The 23799-nt window shown below is 43.4% G+C and overlaps 1 protein-coding gene across 1 annotated transcript in view; it reads left to right on the forward strand.

The window, feature by feature from the left end:
• VEGFB (vascular endothelial growth factor B) overlaps nt 1-23278 on the forward strand; it is a 41218-nt gene extending 17940 nt beyond the window's left edge. The window contains exons 4-9 of the mRNA XM_063438576.1: nt 9446-9642; nt 17119-17192; nt 18297-18329; nt 18465-18542; nt 19675-19797; nt 22589-23278. Of these exons, the coding sequence (XP_063294646.1) occupies nt 9446-9642; nt 17119-17192; nt 18297-18329; nt 18465-18542; nt 19675-19797; nt 22589-22610 (527 nt within the window). The 3' untranslated portion in view covers nt 22611-23278. The remainder of the gene's footprint in view (nt 1-9445; nt 9643-17118; nt 17193-18296; nt 18330-18464; nt 18543-19674; nt 19798-22588) is intronic.
• Nucleotides 23279-23799: the final 521 nt, after the last annotated feature.

Raw genomic sequence — 23799 nt, forward strand, 5'->3', positions numbered from 1 at the left:
ATTATTTATATAGCGCCATCAGATTCTGTAGCGCTGTACAATTGGTGGACTAACAGACATGTAATTGTAACCAGACAACTGGACGTACAGGAACAGAGAGGGCCCTGCTCAATGAGCTTACATTCTAGAGGGATGGTGGTGGATTGTTTATAGACTGTTAAGAAAAAGAGTGAAAAGAATGAGATGAGAGGGATCTGGTACCTGCATGTTTTAGTGTCGGCAAGGTACTGAGCGATATATTTACACTTCTATAAAAAGATGAGGATACAAAACACCATCAAACATGTTTTGCAAGATAATGCATTGTTCTTTCATTACTTTAAAGTAGCAGAATGAAGTACGAATTAATGAACCACTCATCTTTTTGGCACTTAAAGTGTTTAAAGTGCTTAAAGTGTTTTCTTTCCTAAGAAAAGCACAGTTTATTCCTAAAAAAACTACTGAACTGTTTTTATGCGTCAGTGGTTAAAGTAACTGGTTTTCAGGGAACGTTTTAATTTTACTGGTAGAAGGGAATTGTATTTTAATTTCACAACCAATTCCCTTTGATATTGTTTTAATCAGATTATTATTGGTGAGATGCAAACCTTACGCTTTCATTTAATTCATGATCCTAATGATCTAGACAGAAATGTATATTAGTGAAAAAGAGTTTGCGAATCCAAACGGTCATTTCTGACTTGTACCACAATTACCTTTATGGATAAAAAAAATGTTCCTGTCTAAATATTGGTATTAACGAAAAGGGTTGTATGGCAGACAAGTCAAATAAGAACATTTGGCCTCACTGATAGATGTTATGTTTGGAGGAAATTTGATTGGTTTGAGCAGAACAGAATCATTCAAACTGTCAAGCGTTGTGGTAGGAATTTTAGGACTGCTTGCTTACCTGACAACCTGTATGATATGCCTTCTTAACACAATGGATTCTGCAGTATATCACAGGGTTCTACAGGAGAATGTGAAGCCATACATCTGTGAGCTTTTACTGAAACAAGGCTAACAGGGTTATTCACTACAGTCCTATTCAGGATACAAATCTGGATATTGTTAATGCCATTAAACAATGTGCAGATTTTACAATTCAGGCCCCAAATGGACATGAATTTAGTCTGGAATTCAGCCAGATCGAACGCCACCAGTTGTCTGAAACCTGACCCGAAGGCTTCAAATCTTGGCCCAGTTTCTTCAAATTGCTAGCAGCCGGTGAGCAAAATTGTTACAAACCCTCAGCAGTGCAAGGCTGAATTGTGTGGTGGCTGGTCAGTGCTTCCATAAGTATACATAAAAAGCTTATAAGGGTTAATAAGATCCTCATATTACTATAAGGGAGGTTTAATGTGTCAGGTGGGGGCATAACTACTAAATGTTTTAAACTAGCGAATGGGCAAACATTGCTGACCAGTCACTAGAAATGGACCATCCCATGGGGGTGGAGCCAATTAAATAAAAGAATGTGGTAAATAGTTCTCGCATGTGCATTGTGTGGCGGACTTAGAATAAAACCAATAGGGTTGGACAGATACCTTTCTAGCTCCCACGTGCTGACCAACTGTGGTTAACGGGTGAGAGCTATTATAATAAAAGGGGTGATCGACTCTTTGGCCACTAGCAGTGCTAGCAGCCTGTGGGCAAATATGGTGCAAGGGTTAATTATGTGGTGGCTGGGCAGCGCTTACTAGCCAGCTGCCATTTTAAATAGTTAAACATAAATAAATAAGTAAATATCCTATGGGAGTCAATAATATACCCATATTACTATAAGGGAGGTTTAAAACCTCCTTATCCCCACACCCGCAATGTGACAGGTGGGGGCATATCTACTAAATGTTTAAAATTAGCGACTGGGCAGCCATAGGACTGCCTGCTGGCAAACAGTACTTAAAGGTACACTCCAGGCACCCAGACCACTTCTGCCCATCTTAACCCTTCATGTGTAATTATTGCAGTTTTTTTATAAACTGCAATAATTACCTTGCAGGGTTAACTCCACCTCTAGTGGCTGTCTACTAGACAGCCACTAGAGGGCACTTCCTGGTTTCTAGCATAGGAAACGCTATGTGAGGACCTCCAGCATCGCTCATTTCCCCATAGGAAAGCATTGAAATGCATTTTCAATGCTTTCCTATGGGGAGCGCTAATGCGCATGTGCAGCATTGCCGCGCATGCGCATTAGGTCTCCCCGGCCGGTAGGCGGGATCAGTCTCGCCCACCGGCCCGATGCAATGCAGAGGAGGAGCGGCGGCGGAGGAGGAAGCAGCGATGTGGGACATCGTCGCTGCCTCTGGTAAGTTGCTGAAGGGGTTTTAATTGGGGGGTGGGAGGGAGAGGGAACCTGCAGTGCCAGGAAAACGCATTGTTTTCCTGGCACTGGAGGTTCCCTTTAAAATTATCATTGGTATGCATAAAAGCAAATGAACAATAATTTGCAAATGTGCATGCTACTGGATGCATTTGGTTCAGAATTTGAGTTACTTTGCACAAAATTTGAATGTGAAAACAGTGATTATTATCTAATAACTTTGGTATTGTGAACTGCTTTGCACCTGGAAGTCAACACAGAGAGAGAAAACCGAAATTTAAACAATGTTTCTACTTATTTTCATGTGTCCCCTGGCTTTGCCTACTTTGAACTGGATGATTATATAATTTGCTAGATCTTTCATATAAATTTAAAAGAAAATTATGAATCTCAAAAAAAGTTTAACCATACATTATTGGTGTTGTTCAATGTTTTATTGAATGGTATAAAACATTTGTTGAATGGTCACAGTTCCCCTTTTATCACTGCCATAACTCCCTTTTAATGCATTACTTCTTTATCCAAGAATATCCTTTCTGACCGTTTTAAAAGCATGAATTTGGTAACCAGGTCCATAGGTCACTCTAGCAAGTAGGTTTGGAGTTTGGGATTTCAGGTGGGAGATGATGGGTTCTGCAGAAAATGCCCGGTGGGCCTCGATGGCCATGGACTAAGGCCGGCAGGGGAGATCCTTTCATCTCTGCCAGCCCATGCAGACCTGCCTTGCTGTAAGCCATCTTAGGCTGGTGAGGAGATCAAAGACGTCCCTCACCCTCCCACTAGCACTTAGTTTCAGCAGAGAGGGAAGGGCCTGGGAGGCTCTGTGTTCCTCCCACGAGCAGGTTGGTCAGAGCCTTGCCACCCATTACCATGGCAATGCTCCGATACAGTGCAGTACTCGCAGGAGGACAGGAGGGTCAGCCTGCACCACTGGACCACCAGGGCTTGCAGCGTTATGTCCCCCCTCCCTGGTAAAAGGTAAGAAGAAGGGAGGAGGAGACATTAAGACCTACACACAGCATAGACCCTTATGCAACCTTCACACACAAACAAACCCTACACCCCTCACACACATAGACTGTCCCCTCACACACACTGCACTGCACCCCTCACACATGCATACACTGCACCCCTCACACACACACACAGCACCTCTCACACACACACTGCACCCTTCACACACACTACACCCTTCACAAACACACAGTGCACCCCTCACACACACTGCCACCCACACACACACTGCCCCCTCACTCACACACTCTACCCCTCACACACACAGCACCTCTCACACACCCTGCACCCCCTACAAACACACCGCACCCCCATTAACACACTGCATGCCTCACAAACCACACACAGTGCACCCCTCACACCCACTGTCCCCCTCACACACTGCACCCCTCACACACACACTGTCCCCCTCACACAAACTGCACCCCTCGCAAACACACACAGTGCAACCCTCACACACACACTGCACCACTCAAACACTGCACCCCTCATAGACACACAGATCCCTTCACACACACCATGCACCCCTCACACACTGAACCTCTCAGAAGCACACACTGCCTCATCACACATACCGCCCCACTCACACACACTGCACCCTTCACACAGACACACACTGCACCCTTCACATACACTGCGCCCTTCACACACACACAGTACCCTTCACACACACACAGTACCCTTCACACACACAGCACCCTTCACACACACACACACACACACACACTGCACCCTTCACACACACAAACACATAGCACCTCACAGACACACATAGAAAAAAAGTAGAATAGAAAATAGAAAAAAAAGGGAAAAATAGATACATTTAAGTACATATTTAAAACGAATACATTTTTTAAAAATAAATTCCACTTGCGCTATAAAATTAGTTACTGAAATATCCCAAACACATACACAACATCTCAGAGAGCTCACCAACCTTAGCACAGACAGCCCATATACACGTATAAGAAGCAGCCACACTCATGCATTCCACACAGGCCCGGATTTACCCTCCTTGCTGCCCAAAGGCCAATTTTCTCAATGCAAACTCCATATATACATGTATATTAATACATGTGAGTTATATTTTTGTGTATGATTTATATTCTGTTTCAAATATATATACAGTGGGACCTCAGTTTACAAATTGAATGCGTTCTCTGAGACGTTTATTATTGCGAAAAATTTGTAAACCGAAACGCGGTTTCCCATAGGAATGCATTGAAAACCAATTCATCCGTTCTGGAAGTCAGAAAAAAGTCAAAATGAGCTGGCATGGGAACCAACCCACAATGCAGAACACAAAACAAAAGGCATGCAAATGACAAAGCTCAGCTCTCTACATTTGCACAGCTTGAGAAATGCACCAAAAAGTCCCAAAACAACTGCAAACAATTTCCAGAATGGCTCCAAAACTCGATGCAAAAGCTGCTCCAACACCTCCACACTCAACGCCACGTGCTACCCAGCGTGCAGGGGGCGGTGCTATAAACCACCCAGGTGCAATGCATCCTGGGAAAACTTGCTTTGTATTGTGAAAAAAAATTGTAAACCAAGGCATTATTTTCAATGGATTTTCATTTGTAAACCGAAAATTATGTTACCCGAGGCGTTTGTTAACCGAGGTCCCACTGTATATATATACATATACACATACATATACATATACACACACACACAATGTAAAGTACAACCCAACACGCAGAGTGAAATCCCACAGGTTAATAAATAGAGACATATAGAAAGTCCCTAAAACAATCCTTAGAATGGCAGGATAAAGAATAATAATAATTCAAGGATAGTCAGAAAGAGCCACGGTCAAGGGAAGCCAGAAATACACTAATAAGAGAGACAAAAGCCGAGTCAGGGGAGGCAGAGATACACTAGAACGATAAACATAATCAAAGTCGAGTTGAGGGAGCCAGAAAACAGAGTAGTCGAGAGCATGCCGGGTCAATACCAATCAATACCAAAAGGGACAAAATAATGCGCTATAGGGAAACTATTAACACTAGGAGCCACAAGAGGGCACTGTACTTTGGGCAGACTGGGATTTGTTTGGGGCGTGGTTATGCTAACCACGCCCCCAAAAGGTGCATGTGTGTGTGTGCCGGGCTTTATTGCTTGGAGCTCTTGGGACATCATGACGCTGGCATGCATGCGCTGCGCCATAAAAAGGGGCGGGTGCACTGTGGCCGGCATCCATGACGCTGTCAGGAGCCGCATATTGCATGGGAACGGCGGTCCACCAGGTCGGAGCGTTGTCATCTTGGCGGAGCGCCAGGGTAAGTATACAGGGGCTAACACACACACACACACACACACTGACCCTCCTTGTTCTGCTTTAGTCATCCACTAGTCCCTTTTTCCTTACTACTGATCCACTGTGTGCAGGGACTGGAAGGGGAGGGAGCCTTTAGGGGGAGTCAGTGTCAATCATTTATTCATTCCTTAATGATTCTTCCAGTTACCTTACGCTGACTTCTGATCCAACTTTAGATTTCTTCTATCTCACAACAACCCCACCATAGCCACTTTTTACTGCTTATCCAAAATCCACAGAGACATCTATAATCCACTAGGCAGACCAATTGTGTCTGGAAGCCATTGTTTAACTAAGTTAATTAACTAAGCTAGTTAATTTGTTGAAAAAATTCTGCATCCCTTTGTAACTAAACTGCCATCATTTTACAGGATATGAAGCAAACTTTATTTACCTCCACATACCATACTAGGAAGCTTGGATTTGGATATGGTATTATTATGCAGTAATCTAACCCATAAAAAAGGCCTCCAAGCGTGTTCGTACTTTCTGGATAAATCAACAATATAGAACGACCAACAAAAACATTTTATTCTGGCTCTCTTAACACATAACTATTTCATCTGTAATGGGAAGCATTATTTACAATCTAAGGGTAGTGCGATGGGGACAGCATGCGTGCCAAGCTGTGCTCACTTCTTTTTAGGGCGGTGAGAACAAACTAATGCAAATTCTTGGTGCTAGATGCACATCATAAAGTGGTACAGATATACTGATTACATTCTACTTGTCTGACACTCCAAAGAACTTCAAATATTACTCTGATACAGTGAGGGCAGGCAAGGGAGCGACTGTCCCCAGGCCACTAGCATGCAAGGTGTGTGTGTGGCAGCCACACAGCAGCACGGCTCTTCTAATTAAAATCAATTTTGAGATGCCTGTTAACAAAATACTTAGTGAGGCTGAAGTGCGTGTGCTAGCCTAGCACTATGTGGGATTATGCTCTAGTTGGTAACAATATGAGCTCAATGTCTAGATTCACCCACTGACATCTTCACACCTTCTAACATTGGTAGATATGAAATCAGGACCAGGATTGGGAGAGCTTGAACGGGCGTGACAGAAACACCATTGACGTCTTGTCTGGAAAGAGGGCAGGGTCATCTAGATAAGGAGAGTCTCTGCCTGGCATGAATGCACGTCAGGCTGGCAGCCGCTCTGGGCTGACTATCTTAGGGAAGACTATGCAGTGAGCACTGCTGAAGCTAGTTCTGCATGGTCCTAGTGCCCTTAGAACAGAATGAGCCCACCTAAGCTGGGAACAGTTTCCTTGTGACCCCCCCTGATACAAGGGACAAGTAAACCAACCCAGGATTGCTTAAAGTAACACTATAGTATTTGGAACGTATTCCTAACGCTATAGAGTTCATCTACCTATAGGTGGCCAGCCCCACCTACTGCTGTGAGGATTAAAAGCGGCTCTGTCATGCCAAACTTACCTTTCTCCTCTTATTTCCCCTTCTCTCACTCTCTCAGAATCTGTTCTTATTTTCTTTATTTCTGATGTACTAGTTTTCTTTAAAACATAAGATAAAGTAGGGACTACGCTTGACTTTCTTTAACCAAAGGAGGAGCTTAAGTCAGCTCCATTTCCTGTGTCAAGTAGTAGGTTAAGTACTTTCTTTGACACAGGAAAAGTAGTTAGCAAAGACAAAAAGGATTGGGGGCACATCTGAAACATGCATTCTGCAGGAATGGTGCTGCCGTAGTGACCAATATTCATACATAATACTAATTAAGTTACGGCGCACACACAATTTGTCTTCCACATTTGGAATTAGTGTAGGACCCACAGATATGGGGGTACTATGAAGCAGTGGTGGGCCTAATATGATATGGCCATGTGGTGAAACTGAATCCCCATATTTATTTTCTTAGATGGGCGATTTTAAGTAGCCTGATTAGATTATAAGTGTGTTTTATGTGTGCGCCGTAACTTAATTTGTAACAGGAAATGGAGCTGACAGAATATGTATTTTTTTTTGTCAAAAATACATATGACAAAGTAGTCCATACTTTATCTTATGTTTTAAAGAAAACTAGATCAAAAATAAAGAAAAGAAGAACAGATTCTCAGAGAGGAAGAGAAGAGGAAACAATAGGAGAAAGGTAAATTCGGCAGGAGAGTGCCACTTTAAGGTTAGTTTACTTACCGTACATCCTGCGGCACACCGGTCTCCGTGCCAAAGTTCCACCTTGTTGCCTGAGATCATTAATCTTGATGATTTCAGCCAATCTAATGTTTTCCCATGATGAGGCATTTGGAGGCAGTGTTGCAGTAGTCAAAGTGTCTCTATCAGACCATCTAATGGAAAAAGTTGAGTTTTACTCTGCTATTTTGGCAGAAGAGTCTCTAGTAATTATTAATGTAAAAGCCTGCAATGGGTTAAATTGACGGGGCATTGAGATGAAGTGGTCTGGATGTCTATTATGTTCCTTTGTCAGGAGCCTGAAATCGTGATGGTTTTACCAGATCCAAGACAGTCGGGGATATGCATTTTTCCTGGGATCCATATTTTTCACATGCTATAAAAAGGTTTATCTATATACTTTCCCCTCAGGCCTCAGGATGCCTGCATGCCTGCTCTCCTCTGGACACGGCCTTACCAAAAGGTTGCCTTTCCCTGATCTTGTGTTTGGCTAGCAAATGTATAGCCACACGTACATCTCCAGCAGCTGTAGAACATCAATTCCCATGACGCTTTTCCAACTCTAATCCTACCCTTGTTGATAAGCCTTTTGGATAGTTCTGGACTACAACAGGCCTACTACAGCTTTTGGTAGGCATGTGCATGGGGAAAATTTTCAGTTCGGTTCAGCATTCCAAAATTCGGGACTTCTGCAATTCGGACTTCGCACTTCAACACTTCGGAACTTCAGCATTTCGGAATTTCAGCACTTTGGGACTTCTCTTGCAGCCGCTTAGTAGATAACTCCCTAATTCCCACGGTATTAAGGAGTTATCTACCAAAAGGCTGAAAGACCGAGCGGCGGGTGGAGGCCCTAAAGTAAAATTATGGGGGGAACCTATTGTCCCACCCCCCGGCCCCCACCCCTGAGCAGCGGGTGGGGGCCCTAAATACTAATAAGGGGGGGACCTATTGTCCTCCCCCCTGAACCCCACCCCTGAGCGGCGGGTGAGGGCCTTAAATTAGAATAAGGGGTGGGGACCTAATGTACTCCCCCAGGCACCCACCCCTGAGCGGTGGGTGGGGGCCCTAAATTAGAATAAGGGGGGGTCCTAATGTCCTCACCCCGGCCCCCACCCCTGAGTCACCCCCCAGGTGACTAGGGGTCCCCAAAACTGACAGGTAAGTCTCTACATTTACCTGTCACAGCACTCTGATTGGTTAGCTTGAAATACACCCAATCAGAGTGCTCTGTGTCATTTTACACAGCGTGGGAAAGTTCTTTGGAATTTTCCCACGCTGTGTAATTTGACTCATAACAACACTCTGATTGGTCGATTGAAAGTAACCAATCAGAGAGTTATGAGTCAAATTACACAGCACTTCGGCACTTTGACACTTCAGAAATTTCGGGACTTCGGCAATTCAGCTATTCAGACATAAGAAGTACCCGAATTGCCATTCGTACCGAAACGAATTGAACATGTCTAGCTTTTGGCTTGCTAATTATCACAGTATTTATCACTACCACAAATGTAAAGTGTGATCTGTACTGAATAATTTAAACCGCTCTGTGTTTCGGTGGATAGCTCTTAACTAGATAAGTACACAGAAAATACACTATTAGAGGTGTAATGTGAAGGGTAAATAATAATGGGACTGTGATGTATTTTGCAGGACTGTCCTGGATGGATTTATATAACCGCAGCCAGTGCCAGCCTCGTTTGGTTCTTCGCAGTCTCCTAGTGGAGTTCCCACAGTTTTCCGACTCCCTCTTTCTGCCGCCATGTGTGTCTGTCATGCGTTGCAGTGGGTGCTGTCTGGATGAAGGTCTAAGCTGTGTCCCTACACACACGCACAACATCACTATGCAGGTAAAAAGCAATAGCAATATAATATGACCTTATAGAAATTCTATATAATAGGAGCCACCATTTAGATATCTCTACGTGTGTAATTATTATTTATTCCGAATGCACAATCAAAATGGCCAAATTGCATTTTCTCCTTCCTTTAACTATATGCCTCTCAATTGACTTAGATTGTGAGCTCTGTGGCCGGCAAACTCCTATCCATAAGTCACTGTATATATTGACCCAGCTTTAATTCTGTCTACATATATACATGTTAGCAATATATAAGTGTAATCTTACGGTTTGGTATCACAGTACATGCAAATAAAACAAAAATATAAGTGGAGCTCAGGTTTACCTTTACAAACAGTTGTATAATATGAGTAGACAAGGTGCTATTGCAATGATCTGTAAATAATAAACAAGCAAATCTAAGTGCAGATGGTTGTTACAAAAATAAGTGGAAATAAATAATAAATGGGTAACTCACAAACATAGAGCCAATAATACACTTGGCTCCAATGGTTAGCGCCTCAGGATCTTCTAAGGTAGATCCAACACCCTCTTTTTGTCTCCTCTTGATCTCCTCCTCCTTAACCCAGTTTGGTAGGAATGGAAAGGGAAAACTCCAAATGAAGGTATAAACAAAATGTATTCAAATTTAAAATTAATCAATAAAAGATCAAAGATTAAAAATCTATATAGAAATTCATATAGAATCAATCCAAAACGCGTTTCGCCAGTAACTGGCTTCCTCAGTTGGTATAATGATCGCTGTATCCTCTTGTTCTTTTATATGTTCTTTAATTGTGAAATAACCGGCATCTGCCGGACCGGAAATTGGCTGTGTGGAACGCATATGTAGTTTGTTGGAACGCACGTACGCGCATACGTGCGTGCGTAGGTCATGTGACCCGGCTGTTTTCCTCCCTTGTTCTTCGTGGAACGCAACACATGCGTTCCACTGCCGTCGATCTTCAGAGTCGGCTGTTCTACTTCCTCTCTCTTCGTGGAACGCAATACATGCGTTCCACATCCGCATTGTGTATTTTTCGGCAAAGAGTCCTTAGTTACAATGTCCATTAGGTCTCAATGGACCCAGATGAATAAGAATAATATAAAACAGAAAAAAAGGAACATAAAATCATCATGAATAAGAATATAATATACTAATACTTATTGAATATCAATACTAATAATAAGCTCTTGCAATCATATAAAAGGGTTAAGACAAAAATTGATAAAAATCCAGAAGGGTAGAGAATTTTTTTTATGATATCTTAAAAAGCTATAAAGAATCATCCTCATAATAAAAAACAGGGGAAAATATTATGATATCTTAAAAAGCTATAAAAAAATCATCCTCATAATAAAAAACAGGGGAAAAGGGCTGGAAGGGAGATGATTTGAGTTTAGCTAATTTTTTAAGCTTTCTAAATTGCAATGACTGGGGGATCAGTCTTACCTCAACTCTAAGCAAAAAAGAAATTAATTTCTTAGATCTCACTGTTTTTATAGAGGAAGGGAATATTTTTACAATTTTTTTTTTTTTAAAGAAGTAGACTGTAATGGATACATTGATTTAACTAGTTTTTTTTTTGTCAATCTTTCTTTTATTGAAGCATTTTTGATGGGGTACAGAAGAGAAGGAGGGAAACGTATAGTTTGAGTACAGTAAAGGGTTTAAACATTATCAGCTTTAAACTATTACATTTCTGGGATAACGATGCTTCGTTTTTTAAATTGTGAACTTGTCGTTCGGGAACAACATAATATATTCATGAGCACTGCATGACGTGTTAGAAAGTCAAAGGAATAGCAAAATACAATATAATTTCCTAGACATGCAGTTAGTAAATATAGCACGATTCAGGCTGGATTCGCTCCAATTTACATTAGCATAGAGGGCATAAAAACATGTGAATTGTCGGTAGATTAAACTAGAAGTAGGTAAAGAAATTGGTCTTGCTTAGCAAACGAGAATATTAGAGTTTTATGAGGGTCGCCATCTAAGTTTAGAATACAGGATATATTAACTCAGGAAGCATAACCTAGGTCTGCATTAGTAAACATACGTGGGTCACATAGGGTGCCCTGACATGCGCCAACAGGCTAAAGAAACATTAAGTGGACGCTTAACATGCATGGTAACGTTACAGTGTGCGCTGGTAAAATTAAATGCTCAACTGTGAGAGTCAAGAGTATAAACATACAAAAAGGGCAAGGGCGAGTTAAGTGAATTGAGCATCACCAGCGTATTAACAACCCGCACATCAAACAATATGCTTCTCCATATGTTGGTAGTTCGCTCAGGGTGGGTAGTACTATGGAGAGAGAAAACTAATGCACACCCAATCTGCAGCCATATCACAGCTGTAGTTGAAAACACACGCTATAGATCTGAGATTTAGATTAGTAACATGTTGCTTGGAAATGTCATGTCTGGCTCAGCTAATGCCTCCACAAAATACAAATACAACTGATAAACTTAGGTGCAGTAAATAGTAAAACAAAACATAAGGTTATGCATATCCCTTAGGTAGATTGCTTAGGTAATATTGCGCCAAGTTGTGAGTGTCCGTCAGCTTGTGGTCTGGCCTTTTATGATCGGGGTCTAGGTTTCATTCAGCCGATCCCTGTCAGTCTTATGGTTGGTGGTGAGCAAGGGAATAATCGGTAGTTCAGCAGCGGAGGTGTCAGGTGGGTCAGCACGGAGGTGGTTGGAGTACGGCGCGGAGCTTCACCCCAGCTCCAGGCTTGAAGTTGGGCCCATACCTTGTGTCCACAGACTCGGATACCTCTCGGGGCCGGGTCTTTCCCGTTGTGGGTGCTTTGGAGGGCCCTGGTGGTTCTCCGCCGCCGGCGGCGGGGGCGACCTCCTGCGGTGTGGTCGGCGTTTAGGAGGGAGTCTCCTGTTGGGCCCCTGCCTAGAAGGGCACTCCGCCTGTAAGCGTATGGCGGTTTTGCCCGGGGAATGCCCGCTCTGTCTCGCGGCCTCCCGCCTTTCCCCTACCTCTTGTCGGTTAGGTGGTCGTTTTGCCGTCCGCTGCTCCAGTTTTTCCCAAAAGCTTTGCAGCAGGGCATCCAGACGTTCGTGGAGGGGCTGATGGAAAGCAGGCTCAGCGTTTAAGTTTGTGGACGCCATTTTGTGGAACTCTGCTTGCTGGTTCGGAGCATGCTGTGGAGTATTGTCCCCGTTTGCAGCATTTGTGGGTCGATGATATCTGCTAGTAAGGACTGGGATAACCCCCACCGGTCTTGGGGGGGGGGGGGAGGAGGTCCGATACTGCGGGTGCATCATGATTTGGTGCGCTGGGAGAGCGGCCGTTTCTCGCCAGCCCAGTGAGGTGTAGGCCTCGGTCCTCCGGTTCAGCGGTATGGCGGGCATATTGTCTCGGAAGGTGTCCCCCGGTACCTCTGCCCCAGTGTAACAAGGCAGGGTGAACCGGGGTGCAGGATTTGCGAAATGCACCGTTGATTTCTGCCTTTAACCGTGATCAGGATCCGGAGCTCAGAGTAAGCACGTCTGTGCAGCTCCCCGGTCAGGCTCCGCCCCCTCGATTTAACTAGTTGTCATCATGCTCCGTGGCTCACAAATGCACCTAAGAGCAGTTTATGAGGTTGAAAAGAAATTGCACAAAAGACTAGGATTTTTTAGGACAAACTTAGATAATTAAGAAACAATTTTTAGAAAAAGGGTATACAGAGGAAGATCTTCAAAAGAGCATAGAGGAAATAAAAAGATTAGAACGAAAAGATTTATTAACCTACAAAAAGAAAAAAACAAGGATAGAAGATAAACAATTTAATATTCCTTTTATCTGCAATTTCTCCGCCAATAATAAGAAAGTGCGGTATGCCATCAATAAATATTGGCATTTATTGCAAGATGACCCAATTCTTAAAGAAATATTACCAGAGAGACCTAAGATTGTACATAGGGGATGCAAGAACATGAATATTTTTTTAGTAAACAGTAATTGAAAACATCAGCAAAATGGAAATGACAAGGTTTTTTTGGGTGCGGTACGTGCCTTGCGTGTAGGGAAACATCGAATAAAAAAAGACATATAAAGAATATAAACAAAATCTCTAATAAAGAGTTTATAATAAGAGACCAATTGCCATGTTTCTCTAAGAATATTATTTATTTGTTAATTTGTCCATGTAATAAAATGTATATAGGGAGGACAATTAGATGTCTCCATGTCAGAATTTCTGAACATGTGAGAAACATCAAGAAAGGAGTTGAAACACATAGTGTTTCTCAACACTTTAAGCACTGTCACCATCAAAATCCACAGGGTCTTATGTTTTGTGCACTTAAATTGGTTAAAAATAATTGGAGGGGTGGAGACTTCTTAAAAAAAATTGGCATAGAAGAAATGACTTTTATCTTTAATTTTAATACTATGGTCCCCCACGGATTCAATTTGGATTTTGAATTGTGTTATTTCTTGCCATAAATATCCCTCATCCGTTTAAAGTTTCCCTTTTCCCCTGTTTTTTATTATGAGGATGATTTTTTTTTTTTTTTTTTTTTTAATTCTTTATTTTTGTAGTGCATAAAGGAATAACAACGCGTATGTGGTACCCCAAAGGCATTCCACATGCTTTTCAATGACATTCACAACATTGGGGAACATAATCATATTTGCACACTTTTTATATTAATGTAAAAGGTCACTTCTGTTACGTGTAGCTTAAAGGTGGATTCAATGTTTGAAACAAAAAACAGTTAAGTAAGGTAATATTTTATGCATAATAAACATGCTATTCTAACTAATATCGACCAGCTATTCCCTTTAATAAAGTTTATCAATTTCGAGTTAACTCAACGCATGTTATGTGATAAGATTCAGGCTTGGTAGGTACACCGTGCAGGTTAAGTTAGAATATATGCTTTGTGGTGTGTCTGCTGTACATACTGTAAATAATAGTAACTGTGCACTGAGTGGGCAGATATAGGTAAAAGCAGCATTGAGCCTAGGATGTAGCACACAGTAATAATAAAAGTTAAAAGAAAACAATTCTCTCCTGTCAGGCCATGTATTCATGCCTAAATGCTAGACTATGCGGGTGCTAGTAGGGAAGGAAAAATAATGTAGACATAATGAAAACTTAACATTTGTTATTGTCCATTTTTATAGTTGCTAGTCATCGGTTGTGGTAGCTTGCGGTCGGCATCCATTAATCCGGTTGTCCTTTGCTTATGAGGGTCTTCACCCGATTCCCTGTCTGAGCTCTGCTCGGGGTTGGTTGCGGGATTTATCTGGGGCAGCCCTGCTGTGTTCTGAGCGTGTGGAATGTCCCCATCTCCAGCCCTCATCCGGGTCTGTGTTAGTTGTGGTGAGGCAGTGGTCCCCGCTTTTGATGTTCTTCCAGTTCCCAACCGGGTTGGAGTCTGGGGGTATGATGGTTAAGGTCCCCTGACTTATAGTAAGCTTTTCGTGGGCCTGTTGTCCCAGGCAAGGGTTGTGAAGCAGGCGGTGGCTGGGACACTCTGTCTGGGCAGTATGGCAAGGTGATCCCCTCTCACGCCCCATCCTTATTGAGCAGAGGTTTCTTTGCTTGGGAGGGATAGTGATCACCTCGGGGGAAGGGGGGGTGTAAGCGGGCAGACCTGGGGTATGTCGCCTTTTAGTTAAGTGACTCACCGCTGGTGGTCTGCTGCCGACCCGTTGATGTTTGCGTCTGGTTTCCCGCCTTCTCCTTCCAGCTTTCCAGGCATTAATATGGCCTTTTTCAGGAGCTGCGGGTTGTAGTTTGGTGATCTGAGAGGGTGATGCTGCTTGTGTCTCTGCTGGAACGGAGAACTTCGCCCAGAAAGCAGCTAGCAGTCGGTCCAGCCGCTCCGAAAGCGGTGGCAGTGAGGGTCTCCGTTCTGGCTGGCACGTGGCGTCCGCCATGATGTGGCACACCAGAGCAATGGAGTCGGTGAGTTGTTTACGGTGCCGTGCCGAGGCTTGAGCCGGGATATCCCTCTCCGGCAGGGGGGGGGGGGTGAGAGTGTGTCGGGGAGACCTCCAAGTAATTTGGCATCAGCCAGCAGAAGGATCGGCCGCCTCCCCCGTGCCGTCTGAGTAGGCCGCCTGTAGGCCTCAGGTCAATCCCCGGTCCGTCGTCGCTGTGGGTTGCCGCGGCTTTGCGGACGCACTTTCTTTGCGGTAAGTCCTCTGTACCGGGGCTGAAAAGTAGGCAGTTGTAGGGTGTAATGTTCCTATTTAGGCTTATTTCTGGTTTTTTCGTGAGGAGCTCCACCAGCATGCGTCCGTTCAGCCCGGCTGCTAGGCTCCGCCCCCCATGAGGATGATTTTTTATAGCTTTTTAAGATATCATAATATTTTCCCCTGTTTTTCATTATGAGGATGATTCTTTATAGCTTTTTAAAATATCATAAAAAAATGTTCTCTACCCTTCTGGATTTGATTGCAAGAGCTTATTATTAGTATTGATATTCAATAAGTATTAGTATATTATATTCTTATTCATGATGATTTTATGTTCCTTTTTTTCTGTTTTATATTATTCTTATTCATCTGGGTCCATTGAGACCTAATGGACATTGTAACTAAGGACTCTTTGCCGAAAAATACACAATCCGGATGTGGAACGCATGTATTGCGTTCCACGAAGAGAGAGGAAGTAGAACAGCCGACTCTGAAGATCGACGGCAGTGGAACGCATGTGTTGCGTTCCACGAAGAACAAGGGAGGAAAACAGCCGGGTCACATGACCTACGCACGCACGTATGCGCGTACGTGCGTTCCAACAAACTACATATGCGTTCCACACAGCCAATTTCCTGTCCGGCAGATGCCGGTAATTTCACAATTAAAGAACATATAAAAGAACAAGAGGATACAGCGATCATTATACCAACTGAGGAAGCTAGTTACTGGCGAAACGCGTTTTGGATTGATTCTATATGAATTTCTATATAGATTTTTAATCTTTGATCTTTTATTGATTAATTTTAAATTTGAATACATTTTGTTTATACCTTCATTTGGAGTTTTCCCTTTCCATTCCTACCAAACTGGGTTAAGGAGGAGGAGATCAAGAGGAGACAAAAAGAGGGTGTTGGATCTACCTTAGAAGATCCTGAGGCGCTAACCATTGGAGCCAAGTGTATTATTGGCTCTATGTTTGTGAGTTACCCATTTATTATTTATTTCCACTTATTTCTGTAACAACCATCTGCACTTAGATTTGCTTGTTTATTATTTACAGATAATTACAATAGCACCTTGTATACTCATATTATACAACTGTTTGTAAAGGTAAACCTGAGCTCCACTTATATTTCTGTTTTATTTGCATGTTTTGTGTTGTGAAGGTTAAGGGATTCCTTCCCTTAAGTGTTAGAGCTAGTTTCCACCTTGCTGTTATTGTGTGCACCTTCTTTTTTGCATACATGGTATCACAGTACAGACTTTTCCATCTCTTTTAGAAACAAATTAGAATGTATATGTTATAATTCATTATGTTTTTCAGGTCATTAAAACGAAGTTGCTCCAATCAGAGCTAACAGAGATTGGGATTACCCAGCACACACGCTGTGAATGCAGGTAGGTGGTAATGAACATGGGATGTGTTATAGTATATCTTTTTGAACAAGTTTGTCCAGGAGGATGGATGCCTACTTTGAATTTCCTACGATCACTGTAATGTGCTAGATTTTATACTAGTGGTGTCTAACCTCTGGTACTGCAGCTCTTGTGGGCCCCATTTCTCAGCATCATGAGTATCGGGAAGGTCTCTATCGGAGGGGTGAAAGGCACAGAAGAATGCTGCTTTTAAACCACTTGACAAATAAAGATTGGATTTTCACCTTTACCACAGCTGTGTCCATAGTGGTACATTCTGAAGCCATACATGTGTTCTTTCCAATCTGGAGCCATCTAACACTATTTTATGTTATTATGGACATATTAGCATGTAAGTAAAGTGTGGCATTTTACACTGCATTTTTGCACAGTACTGCAGCACTTAATTGTAAATTTTGAAGTGTTTGTTGCAATGTTGCACATTAGTTTTATATATATATATATATATATATATATATTATTTTATTTAGGATATAAAACTTAAAAGGCACAGTGCACCTTATTTTTGTTTTTATTATACTATATTACATCATTATTTTAATAATGCTAAAACCACTGAAATATGAATGTAGAAAACGTGCCTATCGCCAGAGTGCTCCTATGATAGCATTAGCTAGAATCCCCATTACAGGTGATGTGATCTGTATGTGTTCAGAATATTTAACTGTTGATATCCAAAAAAAATATGGCGTTGATTGGGTCATGTGAAGAATTTCTTTGGAATGTATTTTCTAGATCAAGGGTAGGCAATCTTCGGCACACCAGATGTTGTGGACTACATCTCCCATAATGCTCTTACCGACATAATGATGGCAAAGCATCACGGGGGATGTAGTCCACAGCATCTGAAGTGCTGATGGTTGCCTACACCTGCTCTAGACAATGGAGCAGGCATGAGTGCGCATGTATTTATTGAGTAACCATGTATAATGTATTCTGCAACATATGTGTAACAACTACTCAGGATATATAAAGGCAGTGAGTTTTCCCTCACTAAGCCTGGTGCTTTATATCATGTTTTTCCATAAGTGACGTTCTTCTTGATTTTGTTTTTTCATTTTGCAGGCCAAAGGAAGGTGTCTTGTTGAAGGCTAACAGGTGAACACATGACAGGATGGATCTAGGCTATATTATAAACCTATTTACTTCTATTTAATTTCTCACTCTTCCCATTTGTCCGTTTCTCCTCTCCAAATCTCCCTCCTATCCATCTGTTCTTTCCACTTGAAATAGACTGTCTGGACAAGGTGAGAAAAAAATGAAAAAAAGGAGACGTAAGGGGAAAAAGGGAAGAGAAGCCAACAAAAAAAGGTCAGTGACACATTGTATGGGTTTGTCCAGAGAGGATTTGAAGCAAATCTAGTACTAGCATTTGAAGCAACTCTGAGTATTCCACTAATATAGAACCTGTATAAATTACTCATAGTTGGAATTTCACTAAAATTCCAACAAAATCCAAAGATATCATAAGACAAAGAAGGGATTACTGTGTCTATTGTACAGGCCCGAGGTGGGGCTTTGCTGTTAACTTTTGTCAAAGTCATCGCAAGCAGCATCTGTGGGATTCAGGCATTGTCATGCTCATCACGTGATCTATGGATGTTCCTGTGGTCTAGTGGCATAGTCCACTGACCTCAGTGTTGTACTCTCACGCATGCATGAAAGTACCGTGGTGACACAGTGCCTGGCAGATGAAGAGCCAGGAACTGATAGGATCCTTTGGGAGAAGATGGCGTTGGCTGCAAGGGAGAACTTCAAGCATAACTAATTTCCACTGGACCTCCTGGCCCACATCAAAAAAGATCTCTAGAGCTCTGGGTGGGAAATCTTTAATTAAAAGGACACTATAGTCACCAGAGCCACTACAGCTGAATGTAGTAGTTCTGGTGTCATTTTTTTCCCCTGCAGGCTTTTTAATATAAACACTGCCTTTTCAGAGAAAAGGTAGTGTTTACTTTGCTTGCTAGTTACACCTCTAGTGGCAAATACTCAGACAGCCACTACAGATGCTTCCTGGGTCAGTGCAGAACAGTGTGCATCACTGGCTTTCAGCATCCCTATGTTCCCTACAGAGATGAATTGATTCAAAAGATGAGGAAATGCTGGTTGGTGCAGCATTTTCCCAGTCATATGCAATTGGTTTGGCTGAGACCATAAAGTTTGCTTTTCTTAGCCATGGAGGCATACCAGCTGTGGCAAAACCGTTGCGGCATGGGAGAAAAAGTGAGGAAAAACACATTTTCAAAGCAATGGAAGGTTTGTCGGGGGTTTTAATAGTTATTTGAACACTATATTGTCAGGAATACATGTTTGTGTTCCTGACACTACCGGTATATTGATCCTTAAGGTCTGCAAGGTTATACCTGAAAAAGGGTAGAATGAAATTTTGCATAACTTCTAAAGGACAGTGTGACTGTGATATTATCTTTGTATCTCTTCTTAGATCTCGGTGTGCACCTTGTGGCCAGCGTAGGACACTGAACCCTAAAACTTGCAAATGCGTCTGTGATTGGAGTGAGGAGAAATGTCATAAAAAGGCACAGAAATTTAACAAAGAGAAATGCAGGTAAGATACACTCTGAACGAAAATTTGGAGAACAATCCTTAGTGATGGATAATATCAGCTGGATAACTGAGGCCAAAGTTAAAGTACATGCAGTCCAAATATATAAAATGTATACAAACACCACAATATAATTTTTTTTAGAGAGAGCTGATGGCATGAGGTTTCACCTCTACTTAAACTTCCAAATGTACGCATCGTCAGACACACATAATCTTTCAAGATACCGGTAAATGAAAATGCAATACCTTTATTTCTTCATTTTTACAAATACATAAGCTGAAAATCAATGGGGGATTACCACACCAGGAAACCAGGAGCACTGTTGTACGCTTTTTGTGCCCTTAACACTTTATCTGAGACCCACACCCTAATTCCCCAACAGGTTAAATGACCAAATAAAAACCTTTAGGGGTCAGAATAAACCCCATATTAGTATAAGAGAGGTGTAAAATTTCCATCATGTCCCTACTTGCCACTTGCCATGCTATGGTGCATGTCTACTAAACATGGCCAGTGGATGCTCGCTGACAAAAAAAGACTGGTTGTTGCTGCCCATTTGTTAGACTTGGTAAAACAATAAAAGGGGGAACAGACAGGGCCAGACTGGCCCACCGGGATTCTGGGAAATTTCCCGGTGTGCTGCGGCAAATTGGCACGCCGGACAGCCTTTATCATCATGCTAATGTAATTTAAATCAAGAAGGATGAATGGGGGCTTGTGCGGTTGCAATTAGGCTCCTGGCGGCTGGAAGGAGACCTGTCAGTCTCCCTTCAAAATGTACATCAATTATGGCCTCATGCCCTGCGCCATGAACAGAAGCTCTGCCTCCTGCACACAAGCTCCGCCCCCACACACACGTTGCTGACCTTTCTGGAAGGAAGAGGCCACAAAATGGCCTGCTAGTGAGTGAGTGAGCGCGCACGTGTGTGTGTGCATGCCTGCTCCTAAATGAGCTTGTGTGTCTGTGTGGCATTATTACAATTAATATAAATTAAAATTGGGGGTCCAGTGGGGCTGCTGTGTTCGAATCATAGGCGGCAAAGGAGCTATGATCTCCTTGCTTTGCTCCCTTGCGCCTCGCTGGCTGTCTACTGATGCCTGGAGCGTCATATTCCGGCTCCCGCGGAATCGCCAATCGGCGTGCGAGGGAGCAGAGCAGGGAGATTACAGCTCCTTTGCTGCCTATGATTCAAACACAGCCGCACGCCTACCAGCAGCCCCATTGGACCCCCAATGACAGGGGGAACACCGGGAAGCCCAAGTGGGTGTTTGGGTGGTGGCAATATTTACCGCCCCCTGGTTAGTGCCGCCGTCTTGGGATAAATAAACCAGTGGCCTGAAGGGGTATTAGCTAAATCAGTTGTGTGCATAGGCGTGCGCACGGGGTGTGCCGGGTGTGCCTGGGCACACCCTAATCACACCTCCGTGCTGCACTACCTCTGGGCAGACTGACATGTCGGGTCCTCGGTCTATGACAGAGGACCCGACACAGGAGGGGGCCCGGCGGCTTGCCCACAATGCCGCCGGGTGAGAGGCCCCTCCTGTCCGTCTGCCCTGATGGAGATCGAGCCTCAGTCTGCAGCTCCGCCGGGAGTGAGCTGCAGACTGAGATGTCTCGCAATCTCCAGCCTGTCAGAGCGTTGCCGCGGCAACGCCCTGGCTGGAGATCGCGAGACTCACGTGGTCTGCAGCTCACTCCCGGCGGAGCTGCAGACTGAAGAGAGAGGGCGCCCACTGGACCACCAGGGCAGGTATTTAAACCCCCCTCTGTCTCCTGTCACTCACTGCCCCCCCACCCTGTCCCTAACCCTCTAACCCCTGTCACTACCCCCTAACCCCTGTCACTACCCCTCTAACCCCTGTCACTACCCCTCTAACCCCCTAACCCCTGTCACTACCCCTCTAACCCCTGTCACTACCCCTCTAACCCATGTCACTACCCCCCTAACCCCGGTCACTACCCCTCTACCCCCCCAAACCCCTGTCACTACCCCCTAGCCCCTGTCACTACCCCCCTAACCCCTGTCACTACCCCCCTAACCCCTGTCACTACCCCCCTAACCCCTGTCACTACCCCTCTAACCCATGTCACTACCCCCCTAACCCCGGTCACTACCCCACTACCCCCTAACCCCTGTCACTACCCCCCTAACCCCTGTCACTACCCCCCTAACCCCTGTCACTACCCCTCTAACCCCTGCCACTACCCTCTAACCCATCACTACCCCCATAACCCCTGTCACTACCCCATAACCCCTGTCACTACCCCTCTAACCCCCTAACCCCTGTCACTACCCCCTAACCCCTGTCACTACCCCCCTAACCCCTGTCACTACCCCCTAACCCCTGTCACTGCCCCTCTACCCCCTAACCCATGTCACTGCCTCTCCACCCCCCAACCCCTGTCACTGCCCCTCTACCCCCTAACTCCTGTCACTACCTCCCCTAACCCCTGTCACTACCCCTCTACCCCGCAACCCCTCTCACTACCCCTCTAACCCCTGTCACTACCCCACTACCCCCTAACCCCTGGCACTGCCCCTCTACCCCCCTAACCCATGTCACTGCCCCTCTACCCCCCTAACCCATGTCACTGCCTCCCCACCTCCCCAACCCCTGTCACTGCCCCTCTACCCCCCACTACCTCGCCTATCCCCTGTCACTACCCCCTTAACCCCTGTTTTAGTTGGAATGTGAAACTTGTTGTCCATTTTGACGGTATAGATTTTTTTGTGTATTGTGTCACAGAAATTGCTATAGATCGCTCACTCTGTGTCTCATTTCCCTGCAGGTGTGAGACAATCACTAGTTGACAGTCACCTTGGTAATACAATGACACTTTTCACTACAATGGTAACAAATACAAGATCTTGTGCCACTGATCAATTCAAAGAAGGACAGAGGGGAGAGTCCACCATTGATTCCTGTGTGGAGATACCAAGAAGATGACTGTGGAATAACAGCTGAACATTCGATACAGTGACGTCAGCTAAGGAGAGATTAAACATGGCTACCTCAGCTTCATGATACATTTAAAGTCACGACGATGACTTAAGTGGTTCAAGAAAACCATGACAAACAAAATGAGCATAACCAAGACAAGTTACTAGCAAATTGCATATTATTTTTATTTGTTAATTGGTTGCTGGAATTTATATCTCACGTTACAAACAAATCAGTATCTACTTCCTACCCAAATATTACAGAGGGTTATATTACCAAGTGTTCTAACTGAAAGGGTTGCTTTGAAAAGGAGCAAGAGTTAATAAGGGTTATTACTACTTTTGTGAACCCCTCTTGGATACTTTTATCAGTACATGGATCACCCTAGACAACATGTTTACTCCTCTCTGGCACGGGAAATGGGTAATCACTGAGTTTTTGTCACCTATAACTAAATTTTTATGGATCCTTTAGATCCTAACCTTCCAAGCTTTTTGGATTTTTTTGTGTGTGTAATTTGCAACCTATTAAAACATTTCTCAGTTTATCAATTTGTCTTGGTTTCCTAGAATAAAGGATGACATTACATTAAAAAACAAAAAACTGTTGCTAATAGAACAGGGGGTAAAACAGTGGGGCTCTAGAACCAATGGAATGATCACTTTTGTGTCTATGGTCACTCCACTTTTAGAATTTTGCCAGTTGTCTTTTATTAAAACATTTAGAAATCTTCCACTATTTTTGTTGCACTTACAGATATCTTTGTTTATAGAGAAGGTTTATACATCATTTTAAAGGTCCATCATCCACCATCATTTTGAGGTCCAATTCACTCAGGCAGCAGAAAAGGCCAGGTCCAGCTATTCAGGTTCTGTATTAGAGGTACACTTTTTCCGCCAATTCCAGAAGAATATTGTTTTGGGAGGCTTTTTTGGTGGGATATATAAAGAATGGGGGGGAGTATGGACATTGTTTCGATTCTGTCCGATCAAAATTTTATGCGTTAAAAGTGTAAACCAACAATCTAAACACCGAATCCACTTTATCTAAATGTTAGAA

Source organism: Pelobates fuscus, chromosome 12 (assembly GCF_036172605.1).
Source record: "Pelobates fuscus isolate aPelFus1 chromosome 12, aPelFus1.pri, whole genome shotgun sequence".
NCBI classification, from domain to species: domain Eukaryota; kingdom Metazoa; phylum Chordata; class Amphibia; order Anura; family Pelobatidae; genus Pelobates; species Pelobates fuscus.